Source organism: Diadema setosum, chromosome 14, assembly GCF_964275005.1.
Source record: "Diadema setosum chromosome 14, eeDiaSeto1, whole genome shotgun sequence".
Taxonomy (NCBI): domain Eukaryota; kingdom Metazoa; phylum Echinodermata; class Echinoidea; order Diadematoida; family Diadematidae; genus Diadema; species Diadema setosum.
The window spans coordinates 13,000,179-13,027,461 of NC_092698.1; the positions used below are offsets into that span (position 1 = coordinate 13,000,179).

Genomic DNA, 27,283 nt, shown 5'->3' on the forward strand with positions numbered 1-27,283 from the left:
GTGTATTTGCTCAGTGAATTGTGTCAAGTCAGTTGTTTTGGGTCTGTCAAAAGGATATAACTTTTTATCTAAATGGGCATTTTGAATAGCCATAGCAGACACATGATTGTTTGTTTGTTTTGTATGTGCAGAGATCATTCAATCACAGGAAATGTTGTGTTCAAGACTCTTCTCATAGTATTACAACCAGTGTTGCATTTATTTTGCAACCATTTGGAAAATTTCAGAGATCTACAGTGTACTTCTCAAGATCCTGGGAGTAGCACAGCAAAGTCATATGGGCATGTAGTATTTTGACATCCTTTAAAGATCAGAGTATAAATTCTACATGACAGTTGCAGTGGGGGTTTAACTGGGCATCAATGGTCAAAGAGAACATTGCCATTTCATCTCTCACAAAAAGTGATGGCATATTCTAAACCAAGCCTGTCAGAAATCTTTCATGTGTAGAGCATTCAGAGTTGTTCAGGAGGGACAAGGACCCAAGTTGTATGAATATCAGTTCAACCTGTTGACGACGAGTCCTGAGTATACTCCGGCAAGAGTCTATGGGAAATGCATGTTCTAGCAAAATCTGCCCGTCCTCATCGGGTTAATGACGTATTAGTGAGGAAAAACTTTGATGAGCATCATGGCCCTTATTCTTATGTCCAGATTGGTCCAAAGACCACAATAGGCAGAACATATTTCAGAGAGCTTACTGAGTACAGTACCAGACAAGCATTTGAGTAGTGTCCTATGACAGTGATGATGAGGTGGTATGTGTTGCATTTATCCATTCAAATTTTGAGCACAATTACCATCTGTACCTTCGTTTTCTGTTTCTATCAGATTCTACTTGATCATGAGGCTGACCACACCTGCCACCTCGATAACATGTCCCATCAATCCCAGACTGATATCAGTTATGTAATGGGGAATAACACCCCATCAGATAGCCAAGACTGGTCATTAGAGCACCAAAGCAATGGACTCGTGATTCCTGCTCCCAGTACTATTCCCTTTAGTCAAGGACTCAGCCCCACTTCTGTTGCATGGATGGAAGCCAAACAGCAAGTTGATGTGCAAATAAATCATAGCCATCCCAACTTCAGTGAAAGTGATGATCTCTCCCCACAAGGAAATGGGCATGGAGCTGTTGAAAACGATGTGTATATGTACCGAGCTCCCCAGCAGTTACATCCTGGGGTAGATTTTGGGCAAAGGCTCCATAGTACTGATACTAACCATAGAAATGGAAAGGAGCATGATTATTTGTGGGAACAAGATACTGATGAGAACCAACGACTCAGCCAGCACCATGAACCCTCAAAGACTTCAAAGACAAAGTGCTCCACCATCAGACAGACACATGCCCAAAACTGGGAACAACTACATGAAAAGTACAATGGCACTTTGAGCCATCCTTTGTCCAACCAGCAAATGATGTTGAAGTATCGTGGGAGGCAACATGACAGCAACAATATGGATATGAGAGCACACCAAGATGAGATGAAGATATTCAGTTTTGATACTGTTCATCAACAGCAACAACTGCAAGAAAGGGATGAGCTTGACCAACTTCAAACACGGTTTAGACATGCAGGTAAACAGATCAGGAGATTTTATTATGTACATACACGGAAAATTCATTCAAATGAACACAGCATAACAAGATATTGGCTGTGACAAGGATATTTCTGTAATCCTGATTCTAAACTCCATACAACTTGATGTTTAAAAAGAAATAGTATGCTACTCCTATAATGAGATTGACTGTAATGATATGAAAATGTGATACTGGGCTGAATCTTGTAAATTTCGAATGAGTAAAACCACTTAAGACATAGCTTTATTGAACCTTTATATCTTATTTCTTATGTGACAGTGGATAAGCCAGCAGCCCACATTCCCATTACATTATCCCCTGCTCACATTGCTATTGGTATTATGTACAACACAGTGATCAGGCTATAACCTATAATCTATGACTCAATGAATGCTTAGAGTGTAGAGTTTTGATGTTTAGACACAATCCAACCTTAGACCACAGGCCTTTTTGTACTCTTTTTATTCTTGTGCATGCCATGGAATAACTGAACCATTATGCCACTCATTCAGTACTTACAATATATTATGAGGTGTCTTACAGGTGCATGGTCCCATTGTTTTAGTCAAATGCGTACGCAGTTGCACGGCGCAAGTTTCCTATAGAGACCTACGCTATTGACTCCTCTTTAGCGCTTATGCTTTTGTGATGTCATGATAACAAGCACATATGCACGCACCCTGGCATTACTACAGACTGCGCGATGCGCAGAGAAGACAACGAAGGCAACGTTACTTAGCAACACCTACGCACTTTACTCTTGATGACAGCTCAACTTCGGTAATCTTCGTATCAGTGCTTACGGTGATCGGCAGTATCATCAACAGCGCCCTCTACTCTACCGGGACTTTGCCCCTTTGATTTGGAAAATTGCTGTGCCACAAATATTATTAAAGAATTAAAGCCCAGTCATCTTGATAGTAGTATGTTTTTATTTGCTTGGTAAACAGGTAATTGAATTCTCTTGATTATTTTTGGCTAATTGCCAAAGATATCTCATGGATTATGAAAGTAATTTGACTCAGATCAGGATGGCTTAGCCCTCCCAAGTGGAGTTATGATACTGTGAGGCTTTCTTACATCATGATAAGTTTTTTGTTTGCTACAGCTGTTATTTTGACATTCCTGCCTCCATTGTGTCACCCCATCAGCAAAATCCTATTTCTCCTCTTCTTTAACTGAATGCTTTCTATAACAGGTTTGTGGTTTAGGGATTCTCAACATCTTCTCATTCAAATCCTGTCGGAATATTTTAGGTTCAGATGGCAGAGACCTGGTCCAGCTTGAAATCCTATACAATGCCCGTGGCAGGGAGATCAAGGACCTTACAGCCCAGCTGAAGCTACTTCAGGAAGAGAATGCAAGGGAGCGGCGCATCTTGAACCACCAGCTGGCTATGCTACAAGGTATGGTACTCCTCTCCATTCTACAAGTCACTTTAAGACTTTAAGATTTCTCACCCCTCACTCTCTCAAAATAGAATAGAATAAATGAGTTAACATTTTTGTGCTGCCATTTTTTGTTTTGTTTGTTTGTTATTATCTATGGCAGGGCTCCACACTAACTTTTTTTTTGGTGACCCGATAGAGCCACCAAAATCATCAATTTCAAATTTTTAGTGGCCCGAGAGAAAAATTTAGTGGCCCCCCAAAAAAACAATTAAAAAAATTAAAGTTCTTTTTTTTTAAAAAAATGAGTCAAATATTTTAGTTTTATCATAGTAAGAATTGGAAGCTGGACATATCTACTCATGAATAAACCTCAACATTTCCGGTGCAAAAAGTTACAAATTTATTGACATACTTTTCAAAAAATTTTGGTGGCCCGAGGCAGGCCACCAAATTTGCCCTTTTCTGAAATTTGGTGGCCCGACTTTCATTTTTGGTGGCCCTGGGCCACTGGGCCACCGTTAGTGTCAAACCTTGCCTATGGTATGATTCAGTAAATTACATGCAACACCACAAAAAGTATAGGACTTATAGGCTACTTCCAAGATTCTGCATGAAGCTATCAAGAATTTTCATACCAAGTGCGCATGTGAAGCACCAGTCCACCTGCTTACCATATTGTTCATAATCATATGTATAATCAGGGTTTAAAGGGGACTGCCAGGCTAAGGAAGACTTGTGTTTATATGTTTCTGCTTTCAGAACACATGCCAATGAAATACCAGTATCTATAACATGGATATGAATTCTGTGAAGAGAAACCGAAGAAGTAATCGATGGTATCTGCAGAATTTATTGATTATAATATTCCATGTAGGACTTTTATTTGAATGTTTGTGTGTTTAATATGTTCAATGCTTATTGCTTCTAAGTTATTGGGTCTGCTGTATTTATGCTGTCAAGGGAGTTTTTGCTGCAGGACCAAAGTGTTGATATGAAGAGTTTAGCGGATGTCTCATTCCATTTCATAGCAGTTTTGCACTGATGATAGAGGTAGAATGCGGTAAATAGCAAAATTTTAAGGCCTATTCCCCTTTCTATTCCCCTTACCTCAGACTTTCATCTGTGTGTAATAAGCATAGATATGAATTAAGAAAGGTGTATCGTATCGGTGACCATGTAAACTGATTCCCCCCCCCCCCCCCCCCCCGATGAAGAAGCAATTGGGGCAATTCTGAGGAACAGACATCAAGACATCAAGTGCAAGACATGAAACTGCTGGCAGTAGGTAAACTTGCAATTTGACATAATGTGGCATTGAACAAAACTTTAAGGCATTACTTTCTTTGATCCGACCTGCATCACCCCCACCTGATTATGTGCATCTTGATGAGTACATTCAGATGTTTGGACAATGACGATTGTATAATCGTTCATCATCGCTGACAAAAGAACCGTTTCAATCATTTCAGTTTTATTTCGCTGAGGTGCCTTTTCAGACTTAACTGCCTTTGGAAAATTGACATTGATGGGGAGCAGCAAATCTCAAATCATGACAAATTTGTGTCACAAAATCAGTAATTACTGAAGTGGAGGCTTATGGACGCACATATAACATTGCTAATGGTAAGACATACATGTCGTTTACCAGTACTGTCCAAGTTTACTCTGAAACAATGTGCAAAAATATGGGAAAAATTAGATTACAAATTACAACCAACCTGCCGAAATATTTGCTTTCTCTCATAAAATATGTGCATATTGCAAATGAAATTAACTGAGCGATGATATCCCAATGTATACTACATCTGCACATGCATTTTTCTTGATTTAAGAGAGTTATTATCTTCTGCGCATGTAGTTTTTAGATATATCAAAGCACTGTCTTGTTTTTCCTCCAGGCTGGCTGTCAGTGATGCACGATGAGATCAAGGTAGGAAAGCATCTTTAAAATGTTATTGTGATGCTTTTCACAGAAACGGGTGTTTGCATTAATAAACGAGCAATGCATGTCCACGTTTGGTAGGTGCATGGGTAGAGTTAGCAAGAGAAAAAATAATTTAAACATATCCCTTGTACCCCATTCCTGCATTGTCAGATGAAAAGGAGGGAGTTGGGACATCATACCAGGAAAGTCGGAAGATCATTGATGACCAGAGCAGTGAAATTCACACCCTGAAAGGAGAGGTTCAGGCCCTGCAGTACCAAGTCCAGTCACTCTCAGAATCCAAGCAACAGGTATTAGGATATTCCTCTTGGTCACACACAGCCAAATCAAACTTTTGTTTTTGTTTTCCATTACAATCTAAAGGTCAATATTTGTATGTGAGGACATAAACATGTTCATGAATGAGCCTTTGTGATAATCTGTGAAGACTTATAATATCAGAAACATGTTTTTCTAAGTAACAGTACTGGTAATTGAATATTCATATTCAGTATCATGTCTGTAAAAAGAAATGGGAAAAGAGGGAAGAATTCATTTGGGACAAGTCAATGAATGTCCTCTTCTCACTCAGAACTGTGTTTAAGAGTTCATTTGTTGTAACAACCACCAACTTTTGCAAGATATAGATCTGGCCTTTTTTTCCAATCATATTAATTTTGCCCTGTTTCAAAGAATTCAAGGTTGATAAATGAGGAAAGATGAGATACATTTTGGGAAAAAGTGAGTATAGAAAGTGGAACAGAAGTTTGATGAATAGAAAAAATGGTATTAATCATGTTTTGAGGGCAGTGTTTATGTCATGATATTACTGTTTTCTCTCTGAAGGTTCTATCTGAATTGGATACTGCAAAAGCTACCATAGAAAGTCTTAGCCATCAGCTGTCTGAAATGCAGCGTTCACAACCCTTGCATAGGGCCAGAGAACAGCATGAGTCTCTACTGGTGGGATTGGAGCAGAAATATTCACAAGAAATGGCCAGTCTCAGAGAGAAATTAGATGCTGCATCAAATATGGCACAAGAAAAGGTGATGATAGGTCGATTTTGAAGGCTTCAAAATTAACAATTGAATTGCTTTCTGTTTTTACAGTAAAGTTGATGAATAATGTGTAATCCTAATTATCCATAATTGTGACCGGCGACAACGGTTTCAGGCAAAAGTCGGGAATTTTGAAAATTCATTTTTTCACTGAATCACATTGCCCATATCCTAAGCTTTGCATTGATATAAAACACTTCTATTCTTCGGCACCATAAGTGGGCAAAGAAAGAGAAATAAAATGCACTTTTTAAGTTGTTAGCCTGACAAAATTGCGAGAAAACAGGCTTTGAAGATTCACCTCTTTCTCAAAGACAATGTCCGAGCGGCGATGCGAGGGGAGAATCACCCATCCGTACGATGGTGCCAATCGATGTTAAGCCCCGCCTCTAGCAACCACATCGCCTTCTGATTGGCTCACTGAGAGAGTCAAATTTCCCGGGCACCTTCCTCGGAGCTCAGCGTATGGAGCCGAAAAACAATGCGTTTCGCTCGGGTTTGTTTACCAGTACGTCTTTGAAGATGGCGAATACGATAATTGCACGTATGGTGTACATGTCCATGTGTATGGTGCACGCATTACGCAATGGCATCCACACGCCATGACTGTGTGCATGTAACAGTAGCGGTGGCGAATCCACACATTTACAAATCGCGTTTTCGTTGTGGTTGGTTTGTCTTTAACATTGGCGACCCTTTTGAAGGCAGAAATTGCTAGTGCTGGCAAGGGTCACGCTTCCTGTTTGTTTTGCTTTTACAAGACATGCATACATATATGTTGCTTTGTTCGGTGGTGCTAATTAAATTAAAACAAACAAACAAACAAACAAACACGACTCGTTAGTTTGGTGCGATCTTGACGTGTAGTATTTGAATATAATTGGTCACAATGGTGACTGCTCCTTTCCTCTTATCTACCTCCCATTGAGTCAGTCTGCTGTCATGATTAGACAAAAATAAGTAGACAAATTTGAGAATATTTAGTTTTCTTTTCACACGATTATGTCATGCTACATGATCTTTGTTTCACTTCCATTGTCGAACATTGCGGCAGAATGGTTTGGATAGAAAGCCAAACGAAGAGCACGCACTACAGAGCGAGCGTATATAAACCACAGTAAAGCAAGAACAATGGAGCATGTAATCGTGCACGCGTGGACAAAGCATTCCCCAAACGCTGCAACTGGTGTCTCTGAAAGCCGAATTATGTAAATGTATGCGACGCACCAGCCAATCGCATGCGAGACCCTGCGCCGCATCAACACTGGGGATATTGGCGCGGCGTTCGAAAGAAGCTCGAAACTGACGAGTGCGATCCAACATAGGGTGCTTAAAATTCCATTTTCGATAGGAAAAATTTAGTCTTATGCTATGAAATTTAGTGTAGATGTAGAAAACATATCAAAGATTCGATTTCTGCAAAAAACCTAAATCGACAAAAATAATGGTCAAAATCTTTGTACCCCGCCTGGGGGGAATTTGCTCTTGCGACTTTTGCCTGAAACCGTTGTCGCGGGTCACAATTTGTCTTTAATACTTCAGATTTATATAAGAGGAAGTATACATTTCTGTGTGCTTGTGCTGTCTACCCATGATATGAATTAAATCCATACAAAACATTCAAATTTGTCAGCTATGCATAGATAGTCATGAATAGAATGTGCTTAAATTGGCATATGGAGATTCAGAATCATGTAAATCCTTCATAATGGTTACCAGAGAGTGTCAATTCTCTTTCTGACTGGCACACAATACAAGTGTGACAGTTCCTTTCAATAAACCCTGACTGGAAAGTCACTTTAATAATTATTTGTCTAAAGTGAAATATTCTGTGTGGTTTGATTTTTCATCATTCATTTCATTGGGATAGGTAATTCACAGTTTGACAAGTTCTCTATCATTTTCAAGCTGAAAATCCCTTCTCTCAAAATTCTGACCTGAACTGTAAATTAAAGCCTTGTCTGGCAACAGTTTGACAGCAGTGTGATGCAAGGACCTGTTTGATGCTCTCTTGTGCAATAAGCAAAGGAAGGTATTTTCTGTTTATTTTGATTTTCAAACCCACTTGTATATAAGCAGGGAGGTGTAAGAAAAGGAGAGACAACTCTTGCTCTCCTTTGAAGGATGCGCGGCACCGCCAAGAAGTTATGCGCTTAACTACAGGTGGAAATCAGGTGCTTTGACAAAAGAGAGCATCAATAATCGGGACTAGCGCTCTCACATCTAGAAATACTTGCCCCTACTGCATTTCGCTCTCTCTCTTTCAATGTGATGGCAACAATGAATTTGTGTACCTTGAATTGGAGCAGCGAATCAAAATGCAGTGTAAAACTGACAATTTTAACAGCAAATAGTTTAAAAGCATGCTGGTGCACGCTTTAGCGGAGTACTTTATTTGAAAGATCAAAATATCCCAGATTAAAGGATAGAAAACTAACATGCGGAAATGTGTGCATTATAGAAGAATATTAGGTTTTTAAGAGGGCCTAATTTTCATTTCATTTCGATTTGCGCATTACGAAGAAACTAGAAATACATGTTAATAATATTGAATTCTTTCCTAAACTACTCTCAATCAATTCGAGTATTTCATATAAAATTTTACGGGGGAATAAAGCTTGTAATTCAACGAAAGGTGAAATGCGTTCTTTGTCTCCGAACTTCGCCTTGCAACTAGAGCGGTGCAGAGCATGACTTCAAAGCGTATAGTGGAATGCTAGACATCCCATTGTAACGCTTTGAAACCAAACATGTGTTTGCATGAATTACGAACGAGTTGTCTCTCCTTTTCTTACACCTCCCTGATGTAAGCATAAAGTGAATAATTGTATGCTTATATGTTGGTGGTGATTGTGTGAATACTTTTGGTGTCTACGTGCAGAGCACTGCTGTAGAGCAGCTGGAGGCACAGCTGGCTGCATCCCTTAAAGTGGCTAATGAAGCAAGACTGGAGCATGCAGAGAATGTCAACAGGCTGACTGCCTCTCTCCATGACAGCCAGAAGAGATGCCAAGAACTCATAATGCAAGGTGGTGATAGAATCAACTCTGTAATACTTCTTTGTTATGTTTAATCTACAGTTTAATTCATGATTAATAATTCAGCTAAAGGGTTCATTGAACTCTGCCAGAAGTGCTGATTTATTCTTTCAAGTGACATGTACTGTAAATCCCAACCAAATGTTCTGGAGGTATAAAGCCCTGTCTTAAAGGAGACCTCCGGATGATTTTCAAATTTTTACATTTGAACATATATAAATTAGTTATACTGGGTACAGAGTTTCAGGATTTATAATGATTGGGATGAAAAATAAGAATGTTTTCAAAGTTTATAACAAATTGCAATGAAGAAGGATGATGACATGTCAGCCTCACCATAAGAATGCATGAGATGTGGCTCAAGGAAGCAGCACAAAAGAAGAAGGCATGCATAGATTACACACAGGTGAGCTTGCAAGCATGCGGTATTGTAATGGAATGACACTGCTACATTTCTGAGATATGTGAGGCTCTATGTCATCATCTTTGTTCAGTGTAATTTGTTTAAAAGGTTTGAAAGGTTGAAAGTACTGTTTCTCTGCTCAAGAACCACAATAAATTCTACAAATCTATACATGAAGCTGTTGATTTATGTACTACATGATGTGAAATTATGAAAATCGTCCGGAATGCCCCTTTAACAGGCCACAAAACGCAGGGTAGCTTCGGGTGAAGAATCTTCACCTTAGAAGATTGTGTCTGTTGAGACGCAACACAGTGGACAGCCTTGGGGTAACTTGGGGCAGCCTCGGGCGAAATCCTACCCTGCGATCGACCAGGGTAGATGCAGGGTAGCCAAGGCAGATGGGCTACTGAAAAAAACTCACTACTCCATTTGGCTATTAGATTAGATATTAATGTACCATGCTCATGTTTATAAAAGCTTTTGCAGGAGTGCCTCATTCAATTTTGCATGCACAAGGCAGAGTGTAGCCTTTGGGTAAAAGCCCTGTTATACAAATAGTAAATGGTCACAAGTGCGATGGTACAAGATTTCGCACGAGGTGAAAGATAGAGGTGCTCTATTCAATGAGGAAAAGCTGAGTTGAAGAATGTCCTCATCTTTCACAGAGTTGGTTGACTCTCACTTTCATATTGTTGCCTCTTCTTTGTACACCAGGTTAGGGCACACTGTTTGTTCAGCCCCCACCCCTTCACTCATGCTATTGCTTCCACTTCTGATACCTATTAGTTACGTTCAGACAGGAGCCCTTAACCTCGAAGTTAGGAAACTTCGAGGTTAGAGCTTGTAGTTAGGGACCGTGAAGACGCACTCGTAGTTAGCAAACCTCGAGGTTTGTTCGATGTTTCAAGCCACGAGAAATCTTATGGTTAGCGCTCTAACCACGAGCCGCGTGGGGTCCCCACTCGTAGTTAAGCACCGTGTGGACACAAAAAACAACGAATTCGAAGTTAAGAGTGACCTCGCCGTAAACTCCAGCCCCCACAATTTCCCTCTGCTTCCGGGTCAACCTCCCAAATGTACACCACAAATACAATACACGTGAAAAACCGATGACGCACAACACAACAATATCATCTTTTCTTCCCGTGTGCTTGATCTCTGAAACTGAACACGTCAAACTCGCTACTGTATTCTATATTCTTCTCCGACGCTAAAAAAAAAAAAATGTTTTCGACGAATATCTTCATAAAGGCATAAAGTCATCAGTGCAGTGCTATCTCTGCATACCATGACAGAGAACAAGAGTGCCTGTAAGCGAGTCCGACAGGGTTGGACTAAAGAATAAATAGACGTCTTGTTAGCAGTGTGGGCTGAAACTTCCGGTTTTGTGGTTTTAACATCGAGTGGGACCCACTCGTAGTTACAGGGGGCAGAAGCTTTACCTCGAGGTTTCGTAACCTCGAGGTTAAGATTCGTCGTGTGGACACACGTCGTAGTTAGGGGGCAAGAGCTAAACCTCGAGGTTTCCTAACCTGGAGGTTAGGGCCTGCCGTCTGAACGTAACTATAGAACCATTTCTAGATACACAAGTGACAGAACAAATTGCTAATCAGATAGAGGACAGCACTAAATGCAGTTAACAAGGTCTCAGTGTTTTCCTAGAAATTGTCCCTGTGCATGACATGTATGTAATTCTGCAAAGAAGTCTTTCCAAGTGTCCTTGCCATCCCACATGATAAAATGCATTTGACAATGCCTGAATTTTCTTCTTCTTTTTTTTTTTTTTTCTTGACAGGCTCCTTGTCAATGATGCAAGAGTTGCAGGTAAAACTGCAGCAGGCCAACACATCAAAGGCAATAACAGATGACCTGTGCAAGTCACTGCAGGTATGAGAGAAAATGATATTCATATCTCAGTCTGTCTTCGAGGCAATTCAGAGCTATGCAGAAAGGATTTTCAGAAAGTGGAGTTTGAAAATCATGTTTCATGTCATCATTCTAAGTTTTATGTTCAGTAATTGAAATGTTACAAAAAACAAAAACCAAAAACAAGTGTCTTAATAGCTAGGAATATTGACATACACTGCATGCATTGTACTTGTAATATGTGATGATTAGGGAGTAACCATGTCTTTTATTGTAGGACCAGGAGATGAGAAAAGTCTTCTGGAATAAAGAATTTAAGATACCTGATAGTCTGATTTTATCTACAGTATACCTAAACTTGCAAACACTTTGGATGTTCGTAATTTGTGACCCTGCATCACAAAACCCTCAGAATATTGCCAGACATGGATATTTTACTAGTTAAGGACAGGTTCTGAAAGAGCACACTCTCAGCCTTAGAATGATGGATAACTCCATACAAATGGAATCTCTTAAAGGGACTGTACAGTACTGGTTGAGGTGGGGATTCATGTTTTGAACATTCCTAAGTGAGATAATGAGAATCCTCTTATGAAATATGAAAGAGCATGTAATTTTAAGAAGGATTCAACGTTTATTTGATGAAAACTGTTTTTTTTTTTATATAGGATCTCTTGTTTCACCTTGTTTTTGGATATCTCAGCCATTTCAAAACCGATTTTCATCAAATAAACTTTTGATACCCCTTAGAATTGCATGCTCTTTGATATCTCATAGAGTGGTTTCTGAATATCTTGCAAAACTTTAAAAGCTAAATCTAACCTTGACCAGAACTGTACACACCCTTTAACCTATTTAAATAGTTGAAAGCAGGCACACATTCTAGAAAAAGTGTTTTCTGAGAAAAGAGGCTGCGAAGTTTCAAGTCTATTCAAGTGCTTAATCTCATTGTTCTGTGCTGTGTGAAATGAATGGGACAATAAACAGGATGTAAAACTCTGTAGCATCCACAATAAAAGGATCATCAGACTAAGCTGAAATTTTGCACACTCATGAAGCACATTCTTGTCATGACTGATACCAACTTTAAATGCTGTTGCACAATCCTTTCATAAGTTATAAAAGTTGAGAGTGAGAAGTGTGTAAATGATTTTTAAGAAATGAAAAGGGGCCTCTGAGACCTACATAATCATACTATTCTGCAAAAAAAAAAAATGTTCTAGAAAAACTGCAAAAAGCACTTTATCCCATCTGTTTTAAGACCCCAAACTTTAGAATTATGTAGAATAAAGACTGCTCTTCAGAAAACTCAGATTAACTAGGTTGACCCATTTCATATATTTGAGTCCTTGTGTAAAATCAGGACATGCAACTTTTTGTTGGTTTTTGTTATGCAAGATCATATATAAAAATGTCATATACCAAATTAAGAGAGAATATTTCGCTAATTGGAACTTGCGAGACAATTTCACAGTTGTTTCAGTTCACTATTATAATCCACTGAAATGGAATGGAAAAGTATGCTTGCTTTTCATGATGGAATTTATGATTGTCATAATGTGTCATTTCTTTAATGTATGATGGGCTGATGAATGAAGGGAGTGTTGAAGTGTACCCAAGCTGAAACCCTTCTTTTTCCAGAGAGGCTTGCTGCTATGACTCATAACACAAAAGGTCAAAAGCCTTGTGTAATCAGAATAACTTTGATACTGCCAAAATGTTTAGCAAGCTGCATTGGCTGAAGGTATTAACCCATCCCTTCTGCAATTCTCTGAGAGCTTTTAATGCCCCCAAACAAGATTCTTTTTGCCCGTCGACAGAGAAAGGACAGATTAGTAATCAGCCTGTGTGAAAACAGTCAAGCATTGCATGTATCCCCTTTCCACAGTCAAGGACATGTGCCATCTAACAATACAAACTATTGATCGAACATGAGGTATGAATAGAACGTGTGCTGATGAACTCACATTTTTTTTGTTTTGTTACACACAACAAGAACATCCGAATGGGGTCAGCAAAAATCAAAATCTAGTGAGCACAGCCTTGATGGCTACATATGTCTTCATATGAATCTTTAGCAAAACAAGCACACTTCTACATTGGAAAAAGGTAAATTAGACAAAAATAGACACAGTTTTGATACAGAAAAAGAACATTGATAGAAGAAATCTGAACCTTCTATTTTGGGTCAGCATGACATAAATGAACATGATTTTAGGCCAGGAATGCAGACACTCATATCTACATTTTGGGAACCTGGTATACCAGGTTCCCATAAGGAACTGTTTAATGATTAACCAGGAAAGTTGCAAACAAAGCAACATGTTGTGAAAGTGATATGGAATGTCAATTTAGAGCAACATTTTACTTGTACTAGGTTTATGTGTTAGTTTTGGCAGTGATAATGTGAACCACCACATGGTGTAATACGCATATGGCATTATGTGGTATGTTTCTTTGTGTTTATATCGCATTTTATGGTATGGTAATAGTAATTGACACATTCAGAGAGATAAACAGGGCATGGAATAGGCTGTTTGAAGAATGCTGATACATTTTTATAACATTGATCTTGTCTTATGACAGGAGGAACTATCTGAACTGAAGGATCAACTCATGATCTATGAGGCTGCTGCTGACCTTGGGGTTGTCTCTGTATCAGGGGTCACCTCCTCCCAATCCCCAAAGACCCCTACAGATGCAGACATTGTCAGAAACTTGGCAAAGGAAGACTGGAAAACTCCACAAACAAGCAGGTAAGACCCCTATCCTTCACCTTTGTCCAATAAAAATGTTCATTTTTCATTCTGATTGAATGGCCATGTATTTGCATCATATACATGATGCATTTATTTACCAGTAAGTTTATAAAAGTTTTGTTTTGGTGACAATAAACTTCGAATATTCTCTTTGTAGAGAAAAAGGATGATTAGCAAATGTGGGTTAGTACCTGTAAGCTTTGGTGTAGGCAATAATCACCCTTTGAAACTCAGAAATGCTTGGTTTTGAAATTATAAATGACAATAGCAGACAGTGAAAATGGCCCTCTCGTCTCAGTGCAATTACACCTAACATACCCATCAATACCCAATGTATAACTGTATAATTTCTGCAACACAGTTTATTCCACACATACCATAAGGACAAAGTAGTTCTGTTGTTATATGACAGAATTGATAGATAACGTATGAAAACGAGGGGACATGCAAAAGTGTCCTTCTATCACTTTATATATTTCTAATACAGTGCACTCCCATTATAATGAACATGGTTAAAACACAACAACATGGTAAAAATCCAGGTCGCAAAATTATCGGCTCTTTGTTGTTATTATTTATTTGTTCAGTTATAACCAAATTTCGATATAACGAAAGAAAACTGCCGGTCCCAAGGACTTTGTTATAACGGGAGTCCACTGTATTTTAGTGTTATGAAAGTGAAAGGACATCCATGTTCAAGTTGACTTTGATAGATAGTAATAAATCAAACACAATGAAAAAAACAAAACAAAACAAAACCTTGGGAACATATTCACCTAACATGGAATTAGACAAGCAAAGTGTAGCAAAAGAAATAGTGGTGGTGATGATAGTAATCTTAAATGTAAACTTATCAGCTTTGCATACAATGAAAAAGTAAAGAACTTGCAGTGTAGAAATTCTGATTTCTTTTGTGTTGCTCTTACCCTTGGACCTTCCACAGCTTGTGTGAGTAGATTGGTCCTTGTCAAACAGTGTTGAAGATGACAAGTGATCTAATTCTACCCACTTGTTCATCGGCCAAAGTAGACTGTAAACAAATCCATGGCCACTTGTGAGTGGGCAAGATGACAATACATATGTACAAAGTGTCCCATATCACACATAATATGCCACACCAACACAAATAGTCAATATTGACAGACTTCTAGCATATGAGATAAATGGAAATGTGTTCCATCTTACAAGGCAGAGAGGATTTCAAAATCAAGGAGTACTGCATTCTCAGAGTCTACGACTTGTCAAATAACTCTGTGATAGGATCACTAGAGGAATGAATCCTTCCTCAGGTAAGATGCCCTCACCTTTTCTTCCATAATACAGTGGCTCCTGTGTAATCAGGAGGGTCAGGAGACAAACATTTCTCCTGTTTAAGTCAGGACCCTGCTTCAGCAGTGACTGGTATAATCCCTTTGCAAATCACTCCACATGAAACCCAATATGTTGGCATTGCACAAAGCCATGCACAGTTATATTACCTCTTGATATCCATGTCAACTATCCATGTGAACTAGGTCCCAATGTATTGGGCAATCCTGTTGAAATTTAGATGTCCATCTTTATTATCTAGTTATCACACATTTGGATCCAGAATATGGACATTTTACCTTAGCTTTAGTGTGTACGTACTGTACATAAACAGCTCCAATACTTTTGTGAGATGTACGTCTACTCACCACATGTGTTTTAACAGCCTCTGCTGCTACTGCTGCTGAGGCTGGCGGCCGGCTAGCTAGAATGCATGCACCACACTTGCGTAGTGAATTGTAACAGATCAATGCGGGCTCCTGAGATGCACACAGATATCAGCAACATGAACATAAAAGCAAACTAAGAACATAACAGTAAGTCTATAGATTTGTACTGTCATGCTTACAGAGACAATGATTGCAGAAAACAAAAATTTACATAACCAACCAAAAGGCAGATAAAAATAAGAACTTGATATTATATCATGATGATATCTATTGCATTTACATGAATTCCTATTCAATTGCACATACTGAACATTAAGATTAATGTATGTAACTATGTCAGTATACGTACAATGTATAATAACATTGTAAATACATGTGTTTACAATATACAAAATCAAACTACACCGAAGTAAATAATCATAGGATTATAAAAAATTAACTATTGCAACTATAATTAAATATCATAGTTGCAAATGTAGCCTGTCACTGAATTATCATTGTTATCAATGTATCAATATCATTGTCACAATTAATGTCAAATGTATGTCATATTTAGGTTAAGCTTATGGAGACACACACTCTGGTTTTACACAAGAACATTATTATATATAATTACATAATGAAAATTAGATTTAGGTGAATCAGTGTTCTAAAATGGAATCATATCACACAAAAGAACAAAAATGAATGTGTAGCATAACTATACATGTAGTTCAATGTAATGTGTGGGAATAAGCATTCTGCACTATACTACCAGCAGAATATGGGGAAAAACATAGGAAATGAATGTGAAGCAGAGACCCAATTGTTTTTTTTTTTTTGTGTGTGTGTGTGTTTCAGACATTTATACAAGTGAAAATAATAATAGCAGATTGAAGAGCGTGATGTGCCCTTCTATGAAAGACAGCTGCCCCACCCCCTTTCCCTATTACCCAATGAGGACTTTTACCCAATTAAACATTTTCTATGGTTTACTTCAGATGATAGTAGATTTATGTGTATCTCATCCTTTGTAAATGATGCTCTCATTTGTGTAGACCTGCGAGGGATCATCAGCCAATGTCACCAGAGGAGACACTGGAAAGACTAAAAGTGGAGCTGAGCCGTTCCTTACAGAGCATCAGGAGTAAGAGGGAGCATGTGACACGCCTCCAGGCTGAATTGAAGGAAGCCAGGGAGGAAGGGGACAGTCACAGGTGGAAAGCTTCGGAAGCGGAGGACAAGCTCCATCAGGCAGAGGTCAGCTTTAGTCAAATTCTTAATTTCCTGATTATCAATGAGCTGATGGTAGCAGCTCTCATTTGAAAGTTCTCTCCTCTTTAAAAGTTCACTTTCGGCTTGAAATTATTTGTTGACTTATATTGAAATGTCATATTTATATTCAAAATATTATCATGTTGCACCACTTTAAGGTATTGCAGTGGGATGCATAAAACAGTTCGGTTTTATTTTTTGTGAATGAATTCACTAGAATTAGTCCTAAAATGTTTTGTTTATTGTGTCATGTAGATTTTAATGAGTCATGTCATAATTTGAATTTCCAAGTCTTTTTTTTTTTTTCATTCTTTATTTTAGAATGACGATGTGAATTCATGGCATGTATTAATTTTCATCATTCCTTGTAGTCAAAAGAAACAAATGTGTTTGTAGGTATGAACCTATTTCATTGAAAAGTCTAGCTATTGATTTATAGCACAAGGCTCTTGTCTGAAATCCAGCTCATTCACAGGGGTAATATTTTCAATTGATATTCAGTCAAGTGGAGTGTCTCATGTAAATATATCATGACTGTAAATATGGTGTTATCCACATATTTGTAATGTGCAAGTCATTAATCTTAACTTTGATGGGCCTTGATTTATTGGATACAATCAATGCTTTTACTGTACTTAGAAAATGACAACTACCAGCTAGGTGCTGTTTGTTTTGACCTCCAGGCTGAAATAGAAACTTTGAAGAGATCTGTATCTGAGCCAGTAATGCAAGCATGTAATGCCACAGCTAGTAAGGAATTTGGAGAGAGATTACAAGCTGAGTTGAGTGAAAAGTCACAGGAATGCAAAAACCTCCAACACCAAATGACAGTGCTCAAGACAGCGATGGCTCAAATGGTCTCTGAGAGTGACCAGGACAAGAAGGAGGAAGTTGAGAGGTGAGAAATCTGATTTTTATCTCATCCACTGGCAGAAAGGGAGAGCATTAATAATTAATGCACTAAAGTGGAGATGTTTATAGGAGCTATCAAGCATATAACACAAAACAGTGAAGTTAGTGACAAATAGTGGAATATTGCCCGTCATCAATGTGAATAAGCACCTATCAGTCAATGTTTTCACTAACCATGATAAACCGTCACAGACTACTCTCACATTTCGCAATCCCTGTCCCCTCATTCGGTTCTATGCGACAGTTGATTTAGCGCGTTGCTTTCTGGGAGATGGGTTAACACCCCCTGCACCCGCTAGATTATTACAGTACAATAGACACACATGTACATACAGCGAATACAATAGTATTCAGAATTGCAGTTTGTGAATGAGGTTAGTCACATGGCTGTTCACATCAGAGCACTGTCACAAGCATTGCTTCACTGTACAGTGCGATTCTTCAAGTCCTTGAGCGACGCTGCTGTACTGCCAGTACATTAAATAACACCTTCCACTCGTTGCCTGTTTTGTTCTGATTCTTTATGATTGCGTACTTTTAAACTGCATACTTTCCTGGGGATTTCACTGCTAATTCTATTAACTCATCCTTCTTTTTCCCTGTGCTTGGAATACTGCAGTTAGTGAAATATTTTCTTTAATGGTTTCATTCCCTGAAACTCACTATTTGCTTCTGCTGTGTTAGAAACAACTGTTGTCAGTCAATATTAGGGAGCTTTAGATTTTGACGCGCGGACGTTTAAGCCGACGCTTGCGCTGGACGTTCTCCTCTCCCTGCGTCGTGTGGAAAAGTAGCTTTAGATTACGCTGGGACGCAACGTATAAAAAATAAAATCGCGCCCCCATATGATCAGTGCATGAAGAAGCTCTCTACGTCGCAAACTGTGCGGACGTGAAAATAGCCCAGTACGCGTAGGAAGCAACTCAGGCGACGCAAGCTAAAAATAGATTGACTTTACGCGCGCTACTGTGCACGCTCAGAACATGTTTTTTTCCTTTGAACGTCCGCGCGTCTAAAATCTAAAGCTCCCTATTGTCGTATGGTACACCAGTAATAACAGTTCCGATGTAGGAAGCGTACTATGTTTGATTATGTTGTCGACCCAGAGGTGGGAAAATATTCCTCTTGCGGTGTGGACATTGGTGGTGCATGGATTCTAAAACGGGAGAATGAGCAGAAGCTCGGTAGTCTAGTGGATATGACAGGAGGTCATGGGTTCCAATCCAACCAGAGTATGCATGCCTATGATTGTTTTTTCATGGCTATTACTCCATTACTGAATAATGGCACTTGTTTATGTTGATGAAGAGTAGATTGTCAATTGGTTGCAACAAAAACAACTTAATGCAAAACTCATTGGATTGAATAGACAGTGGGAAGTTTGTACAGAAACATTATTTCACAGCTGTGAATGTTTGAACGTTGATGTAGTGTAAATTATGTATTCCAGAGACACTCTCTATAAATTGCAAATTATTTTGTGGTAGTAATGTCATGCCAGAACATGAGTACTTGATAAATCAAATGTACCACTTGTAACCCTTCTTGTCTGAATTTCATTTCTTTTGCAGTAGCAAGGATTAAACTGAAAATGCTTGTTGAGAGTATTATAAGGGATAATTATCATAATAGTGTGTACATGATAATTATGTGATAACACCAAGCAAGGCTCCCACTTTTCCCAGATTTTTCAAGGAGAGCTCCTGAAAGTTTTTAGGGAACTGTGATTGCAGCGTATGTTACATTGCCATTCACAGATAGTAAGTAATGGTCATCCATTAGTGTGTGTGTGTGTGTGTGTAAGTGTGTCTGTGTGTTTTTTTTTTGTTGTTGTTTGTCTGTCTGTCTGTCTTTGTCTGTGTGTTTGCATTCTCCTACATTGTAGTGTAGTCAATACATATACATCTGTGAAGCTTGTATCACAAGCCCTTTTTGCATTGGATATTTGCAGCCCCACATGATCTTTACCTAGCAATGGCTATTAGACTTCACCTTCACTGTATTTGATATGTCAGACTGTCCAACAGAGGGTTACAAATTGTAACAATGCTCGAGTCACTTCAACAGGATGACCATGGTGACACAATAGGGATTAGGGGATTGAATAATCTAGTCACTGACAGTTGGGTGCTAGGAGGCCTAACGGTGCACCACATTCTTTCTTGGGTATGTATGACGCCCTGAAAAGGGCCTACTCACATCAGATGATTCGGCAAGCATATTCTTGCTGTTTACAATAGAATGAGTAATTGTTGTTGATGAAGTTGTTAATTTTTCTGGCATACGATTCATGTGCCGAATATTAACGCCATCTATGTGCAGGTTTCTGTTTCTTTTTGTCTTGTTCCGTTTTACTTTTCAAGAGGGGTCACAGGTCTGGCATCAGTGAAACGTTCCTCCCACCTGATCTTCCATTTTCTGGGGTTGCATCTTGTGAACAATCCAGCTCAACGCGGAACATAGCAAAACAAAAATTACGGGTAGACAATATTAAATCCGTCATGCAGCTAATATAAAGTAGGAACATTACAAAATGAAAGGAAGTGCACACTGAGGAGAATGATAATTTAGATTAGATGGGAATGTAACTAACAGAAACATAACATAACTGATGAAAAAAATATAAAGTAATGGTATAAAAAAAAAAGAGTAATTAAAGGAGAATACAGTTCATTTACCCTCAGGAAGGATCAAATGGGGCTTTGGGTTCCTGGAGGGAAAGTCTCTGATTGGCTTAACAGGTCACAGTAGGTAAGCAGGTCATGGTAGAGTGTACACAGTCAGATCTTGTGGGGGGGGGGGGGGGGTTGTCATGGTTGGCTGCACATATTGTAGAGGGTGTCTAACTTTAACTAGCAATTAAACCACCATTGTGTGGGGGCTAATAGGTGTTAATTAGCCTTTCTGGTGAGTAGGGTTAGCCAGATATTGCTATTGAAGATGGAGACAACTGTCCGGGTCTCCAATCTCCAAACCTTCTCTGACTTGTCATTGGTGCCAGTTGGGGACTTGAGTAATGAGCTTGCTTTCATCCCAAAGAATCTCGTGTGCAGAGGTTTGAGAATGGTGGATGATTGCAGACTTGTCCCATGTGTGCTGTCGGCCATGGGCCTGGTTTTCCATCAACCTGGTGGCCACATTTTCAGGGCCACATACATACCCAAGAAAGAATATGTGGTGCACCAGAAAAGCCTTCTACCACCCAATGTTGTACCACCACAGATGCCCTCAAAGATATCATAGTCACTGACAGTTAGTTTCGAGCATCTGCAAAGCACAGTAAGGTTAACCTGTTGAAGACAGGCTGATTTTGTTACAACATGCATTGTCCATAGACACTTGCCCAAGTATGCTTGGGACTCCTCCTCAACAGTGCAAGGACAAAACTTTCAATACCCAAGAAGACAACATGCTGATGGTCATTCTGAATACTAATCCTGAACTTTCCTTCAATGTGAAGTCAATTCAGTGATTGTGATTGCTTGTTGTGAATGGAGATGGCTTACCTTTTTAGTGTTTCTATCAACAATGCAAATATTAACAATTCTGTTTGCAAGATAGAGGGCAGTAAGTCATTCATACATTGTTGTTGATACCATAGGAAATGGTTTGATATTGCATTTTAGAATGTGTTTGTCTAGAACATACCGAAGTAAGTTTTGTTGTAAATATGTCTTGCATAACTATTGAAGAGTGGTCCCATTCTATTGCTGTTCGTGGTTAGGTGTCAAAGAACATGGCTACAGTTACATGAAGACACGTCTCAAAATCTGCGGAAGCAGCTGGTCAGTGAACTTCAGGCCGAGAAGGACAACATGGAAGAGGCCCATCGTTACCAGCTACAGGAAGTCAGGTATTGTAACATTTGAATAGCTTTTTGTTATCTATTTATTTATATATATATAAATATATATATATATATATTTTTAGATGTGTTATATTTAAATGTTTATATTGATGTGTGAAAACAGCTCCCACATCCTTCAATAGACTGTTCAATACTGCTCAAGAAAGATGTTGAATAAATTAAAATTTCCTGATGCCAGTGCAATACAAGTGATGTTTTGACCACAGGTACCATGACTTAAATCTAATAAGGCAACAATGTGATTGCTCAAAGTGTGTTTTCACATTGAATTACTCAAACTCTTCAAAATGGTACAGATTTCATCTATGGCAAGCAAAAAGGAAAGACTTTCAGAATTGTCTGAAATTAGATCAAAACAATGGCTCTTGGGCAAAATTTGTCACTGTTCTATAAAACAAATGATGCATGTTTCTTTTCATGCATAAGAAGAAATAGTGTGCCTGCGGTAACTATGGAGTTTAGCCTAAACCCATTCTTCTTCACCTTGTGGGGTAAGCATTCCATAGTTACCTAATGGACACAATTCCTGGTATACCGTCGAATAGATTGGACACCAGGAGTAATTAGACACAATATGCTCATGGTATATTTGATTTTTGGAGCACTCTTTAACATTTTCATTGGGATTTCTTGATATTCACTGCAAAGTACAGGTAATTGCAGGGCACTTTATACGAAAATGATATGTATTAGATTGAAATAAGTGCATAAACTGGCTTCTTTGGAAGTGCATATCACACTTCTGATGTCCAATATAAGCCATTCTGAAACAACAGAAATGTGACATCTGAAAAGATTAAGTGCTTGATTAGACCCTATACCTCAGAGCCTCTTTTCTCAATTCACACTTTTCCAGAGAAAGTGTTTTCTTTCCAATATTTAAATAGGTTAGGAGAGTCCATTTGAATGGAGTTAAACATCATTTCAAAGCTTAGAGGCTGCTCTTTTTAGAATCTGTCCTAAACTAAAAATGTATGCCTGGCGACTTTTTGTTGGTTTTGTGGTGCCTTGGTCATATATTATGTACCATATATATGTGACCCTGTATCACAAAACCAACAAAGGGTCGCCAGACATACTTTTTTTAGTTAAGGGCAGATTCTGAAAGAGCAGATTCTTAAAGAGCAGACTTTAATCCGTTGAAGACTAGTCCCGAGTGTACTCACAAGGTCAGCCCGGGGTTAAGCTTTAAAATGATGTATAACTCAACTCAAATGGACTCTGTCTAAATGCGGGGAAGAAAGCACACAAAGTGTGAATAGAGAAAAGAGGCTGTGAAGTATAGGGTCTATTCAAGCACTTAATCTTACCAAGCTGTGCTGCGTGCAATGAATGGGACCAAAACAGGATGGAAAATCCCATAGCAACAACAATGAAGAGATTATCAGATTAAGCTAGAATTGAGCACTCTCTATTCACACATTCTGTCCATGACTAATACCAACTTTCAAGGCAATGGCGTCATCCATTCAAAAGTTGAAAGTAAAGAGTGTGTACAGGGTTTTCATGAAATGAAAAGGGGCCTCTAAGACATACCTAATCAAACCACTGTAAAACACAATATTTTCATGGCATGAAATTTTCGCGAATTGGAGCCAACAGCCTTTTTCTGCTGCATGAAATTTTCGCGAGTTGCCTCTAACATTCAATGCACATATAGTGTAAATAAGAACTTTCGCATGCATTTTCATTTCACAAATCTCAAATCTTGCAAAATTCACGAAATTAAAATGCACGCGAACATTCCTGGTTTTACAGTATTCCACAAAAAAGTATTCTAGAAAAACTCCTAAAATGCAATTTCCCATTTGTTTTGTGATCTGAAACTTTAGAATAATGTAGAAGAATTGCTCTTTCAGAAAATACGAAAAATTCAGGATTGACTATTACCTATTTTTAGTCCTCATAAAATCTGGGCATGTGACTTTGTTGGTTTTGTGATGCACAGTCACACATGGAGAGTAAAGTATTGGAGTGTACATTGAAGATACCATGATGGCTATTGCATCGAACATCCTCTTTTAAGAAAATTTAAGCAGCTTTTATGTATACACATACACCCATTCATCTTATTTTTCCAGAAATGAGAAGAGTCAACTCGAAAAAGAACTGCACAAGACTAAAGAGCTATATCTAGAGATCTGTGAAGAAAAGAAATCACTTGAAGATGCCAGCAAGAAAATGGAAGAAATGTGTACAGAAGCTATCATGCAGGTAAATAAAGGGTGCAAAGAGCTCCCATTTATCACTTGCTCTAACAGAGGTGAGCATGTTGAAGAAAGGATATAACTCTCATGCTGAGCTACTGTAATGATAAGTTTTAAATGAATCGGGGGAAATTGAATCAAAATCATTTAGGGATATGGAAGGTCTTTTTTTAAATATCAGTCAATAGAGAGCAATCCCTTCATTTATTATACCCCTCTACATTACCTAGATGTGCAAAAAGTCTTTTGTCAGTGTTGAAAATGTGTTGCCATGGTAACAGTATATTTTGAATGAAAATGATACACTTATATTGTGAATTCAACTAAGCCCCTCAGCCTTTTAGCATTTGGCTTGAAATTTGGCACATGTGATATATATATATATATATATATATATATATATAAGAGTTTGTTTGCAAAAACCGATAAGTCCATATTTGCCAAATGGAGATATTGGCGATTAAAGGTCAAGAAAAATGAAGAAAATAATAAAAAAAATTTTGTTTCTTTTGACCATAACTTCAAAAGTATACCTTTATATGTAGTGACCAATATGTCATTTAAAAGGTATTATTTTGTACTTTATGAAAAAGACCGTACTTCAAAATGTTCAAAAATGGACTTATCGTTTTTTGCAAACAAACTCTTCATATATATATATAGTTGTGCAAACTTCATTTTTTCTTAATGTCCAACATTGTGTTGCCATGGTAACAAAATTTTTATTGAAAGCCATAGAAATCGTCAGTTTATTTATCTTGCTCACTCAGTTTTTGAGCACTTGACTTGAGATGTGGGGCATTTGACTAACAGTGAGCAATACATTTATTCACTGTTGAACAGTGCATTGCCATGGTAACATTTTTTTCCATTAAAAAGTAAAAAAATTAATCCTGGTTGAGCTAATTCCCTCAGTCGTGGGTGGGGGTATATCAATCACAATGAGTGATAGTTCTAGTTTTGTTTGAGTGTGTGTGTGATTTGATATAGAAATGAAAACAAACACAGCAATGATAAAAAGGAGTTTAAATCAAGAATTTTCAAGAACCTATACAGGTTTTCAATTTGAGCCTAACCAGCATGACTTGAGCTTTTTATAAGATCAGTTAATACCTAAATTGACTAAAAAGAAAGATGAAACCTACTTAGAAATGATTTTCCAAATTTGAAAGTCTATCTTGAAAGATATCTTATACTTTTTTGCCATTACATTGCACTGGACAGGGTTACCTCTCATGCTAGTGGAAGCCATACATTTACAGTGCGTTTACACATGTATGCGTATGTACTGTGTGCAATGTTTAGTTTTAATAGTACTATTTAAATGAAGTACCGGTATATGATGCATAATGAATGGCACTTTGCATTTAAAGATAAACAATATTATGCTCTGACTCTTATAGTGTGGTCATACAAAACTGTATTTTGGATGTGCTCTTATACCGTACGTGTACGTATGTCGTTATTGATGAGTCTTGATATTATCACAAGAGATCACTGGATTGCTTCTATTGAGTGGCAATGTTCTTTGCAGAAGTTGGTGCTGATTCAGTGTTTGGAAGAATAGGTTCACGTGAATGAAGAGTTCAGAGGTAGTGTGTGTCCACTGATAAAAAAAAAAAGTGACTGTGAAATGAACATCAAATGGCAAGAAAAATTTGCGACTCAATATCTTCACAGGCATCATTGAACAAGGCCATAAAGATCATTAAAGCAAGCTTTGGTTCTTTGAGACTGCTCCACTGGACTGTTATCTAGTCAAGCAGGTCCCCCCCCCCCCCCCTTTAATGGACACTGTGTTGTCTGTTGCAAAAAGTATCAGTGATAGGCTCCACCACATTAAGAAATTGTTCATAAAGACAAATAATTTGTATTTGATAGTCCATGTAATCACAAATACTGGGAGTAAACTGGTCAATGTCCACTTTGGTTGCAGTTGAAATGAAGGGGTCAATTAGGCACCATCAATAATGATTATAATTAATCCGTATTTATTTGGAAACACTTTTATAGGATTACAATGAGAACTTCCTTCTGAAGACCAATGTCATCACGTTTGCAACTTCAAGATTATGTGGTACAATCATGACTAGTACTGTATGCACTATATGTTTGTTTCACATGTTTTCATTTTTCCATCTGTACAAAATGGCTGGATAGCCCATATTCAGCTACACTAGCTTGTCTTCCATGGAATACAATTTCATATTCATGGGGCAAACCACTTAACCAGGTTTAAAGGCATAATTTACCATTTGCAAATGAAACAAAAATCCAGCGTTAGTGCTTTAAAACAGTTCTAAAATGTGAGTTAGGGATAGAAACAACCAAGCTGTAAAAATTTGAATAGGTGAAATCGATGTTAAGTATTGTTAAATATACAAAATGTGAACAATAGTTATAATAAGAATGTTTCCAGACTAAACCGTCTACAGTTACGGTTTATTGAGAAAAATGCAGATATATCCTTATATTTTAGGCTTTATTGCGAAAATTGTATATGATAGGATGTTTTGTGGTACAACAGACCTACACATATGCATTAAATGTCATATTTTGAAAATTTGTTAAATCACTGTTCCCAAAGGAAAACAGGACCTTTAATATGCACCCTGCTCTAAGCGATGAATGAACATTAAAATGGAGTGGGATTTTTTTTATATGCATGGGTTGTGACTCTGTAACACACAGGTCCTCCATTTTACGTCCTATCTAAGGAACAGACTGTTTTGTCTCTGCCAGAGTGCCCGAACTCAAGCCATTCGATAGCAAGGCAGATATGCTACTGACTAAGCCACGTGGCCACCCTGCATCTCATGGTGTAATTGATAATCAGTATAAATTATTACTGTTGTGATTGCCTGCTAGTAATCTCATAATCTCTCTCAACAGGTCAGGGTAGAGCTGCAGGAAGAGAAACAAAAAGCTCTGGATGAACTGAAAGTATCTCTCGAGGCCAACCATCGAGCAGAAGTGGTAATCTTGCAGGAGCGGGCCAAAAAGGAAAAGGAGGAAGAATTTCTTCAGTTAAAAGCTAAGCAGGTATAAAGTCCTGTTATTTTTGTACTGGCTTACAGATATCACATAGAATATATTTTGTGAATTGTTTCAAATATACATCTATAATTTTATTTGTCTAATGTTCTATTAAGCAACTTTACCAAATAAATGTGCTTTAGTCTCAGAGTGTTACATTGTAGTCAATTTCTATCGACAAGACACAATGCTTTGATACATGCACTTGGTTTTGAGGGCTAAAATCTCACGATCTTATGATAGATTTGTAGGGGGGATTATGTCATTTCTTTCCTTGG

At 38.1% G+C, this 27,283-nt stretch overlaps 1 protein-coding gene across 1 annotated transcript in view; it reads left to right on the forward strand.

Moving 5' to 3' along the window:
• The window catches only part of LOC140237533 (uncharacterized), a 55,195-nt gene that overhangs the window by 10,841 nt on the left and 17,071 nt on the right, over nt 1–27,283 (forward strand). Inside the window, exons 4-15 of the mRNA XM_072317468.1 lie at nt 832–1,585; nt 2,845–2,994; nt 5,075–5,214; nt 5,750–5,950; nt 8,844–8,991; nt 11,202–11,293; nt 13,859–14,028; nt 16,766–16,967; nt 17,666–17,880; nt 21,619–21,747; nt 23,844–23,976; nt 26,862–27,011. Of these exons, the coding sequence (XP_072173569.1) occupies nt 832–1,585; nt 2,845–2,994; nt 5,075–5,214; nt 5,750–5,950; nt 8,844–8,991; nt 11,202–11,293; nt 13,859–14,028; nt 16,766–16,967; nt 17,666–17,880; nt 21,619–21,747; nt 23,844–23,976; nt 26,862–27,011 (2,484 nt within the window). The remainder of the gene's footprint in view (nt 1–831; nt 1,586–2,844; nt 2,995–5,074; nt 5,215–5,749; nt 5,951–8,843; nt 8,992–11,201; nt 11,294–13,858; nt 14,029–16,765; nt 16,968–17,665; nt 17,881–21,618; nt 21,748–23,843; nt 23,977–26,861; nt 27,012–27,283) is intronic.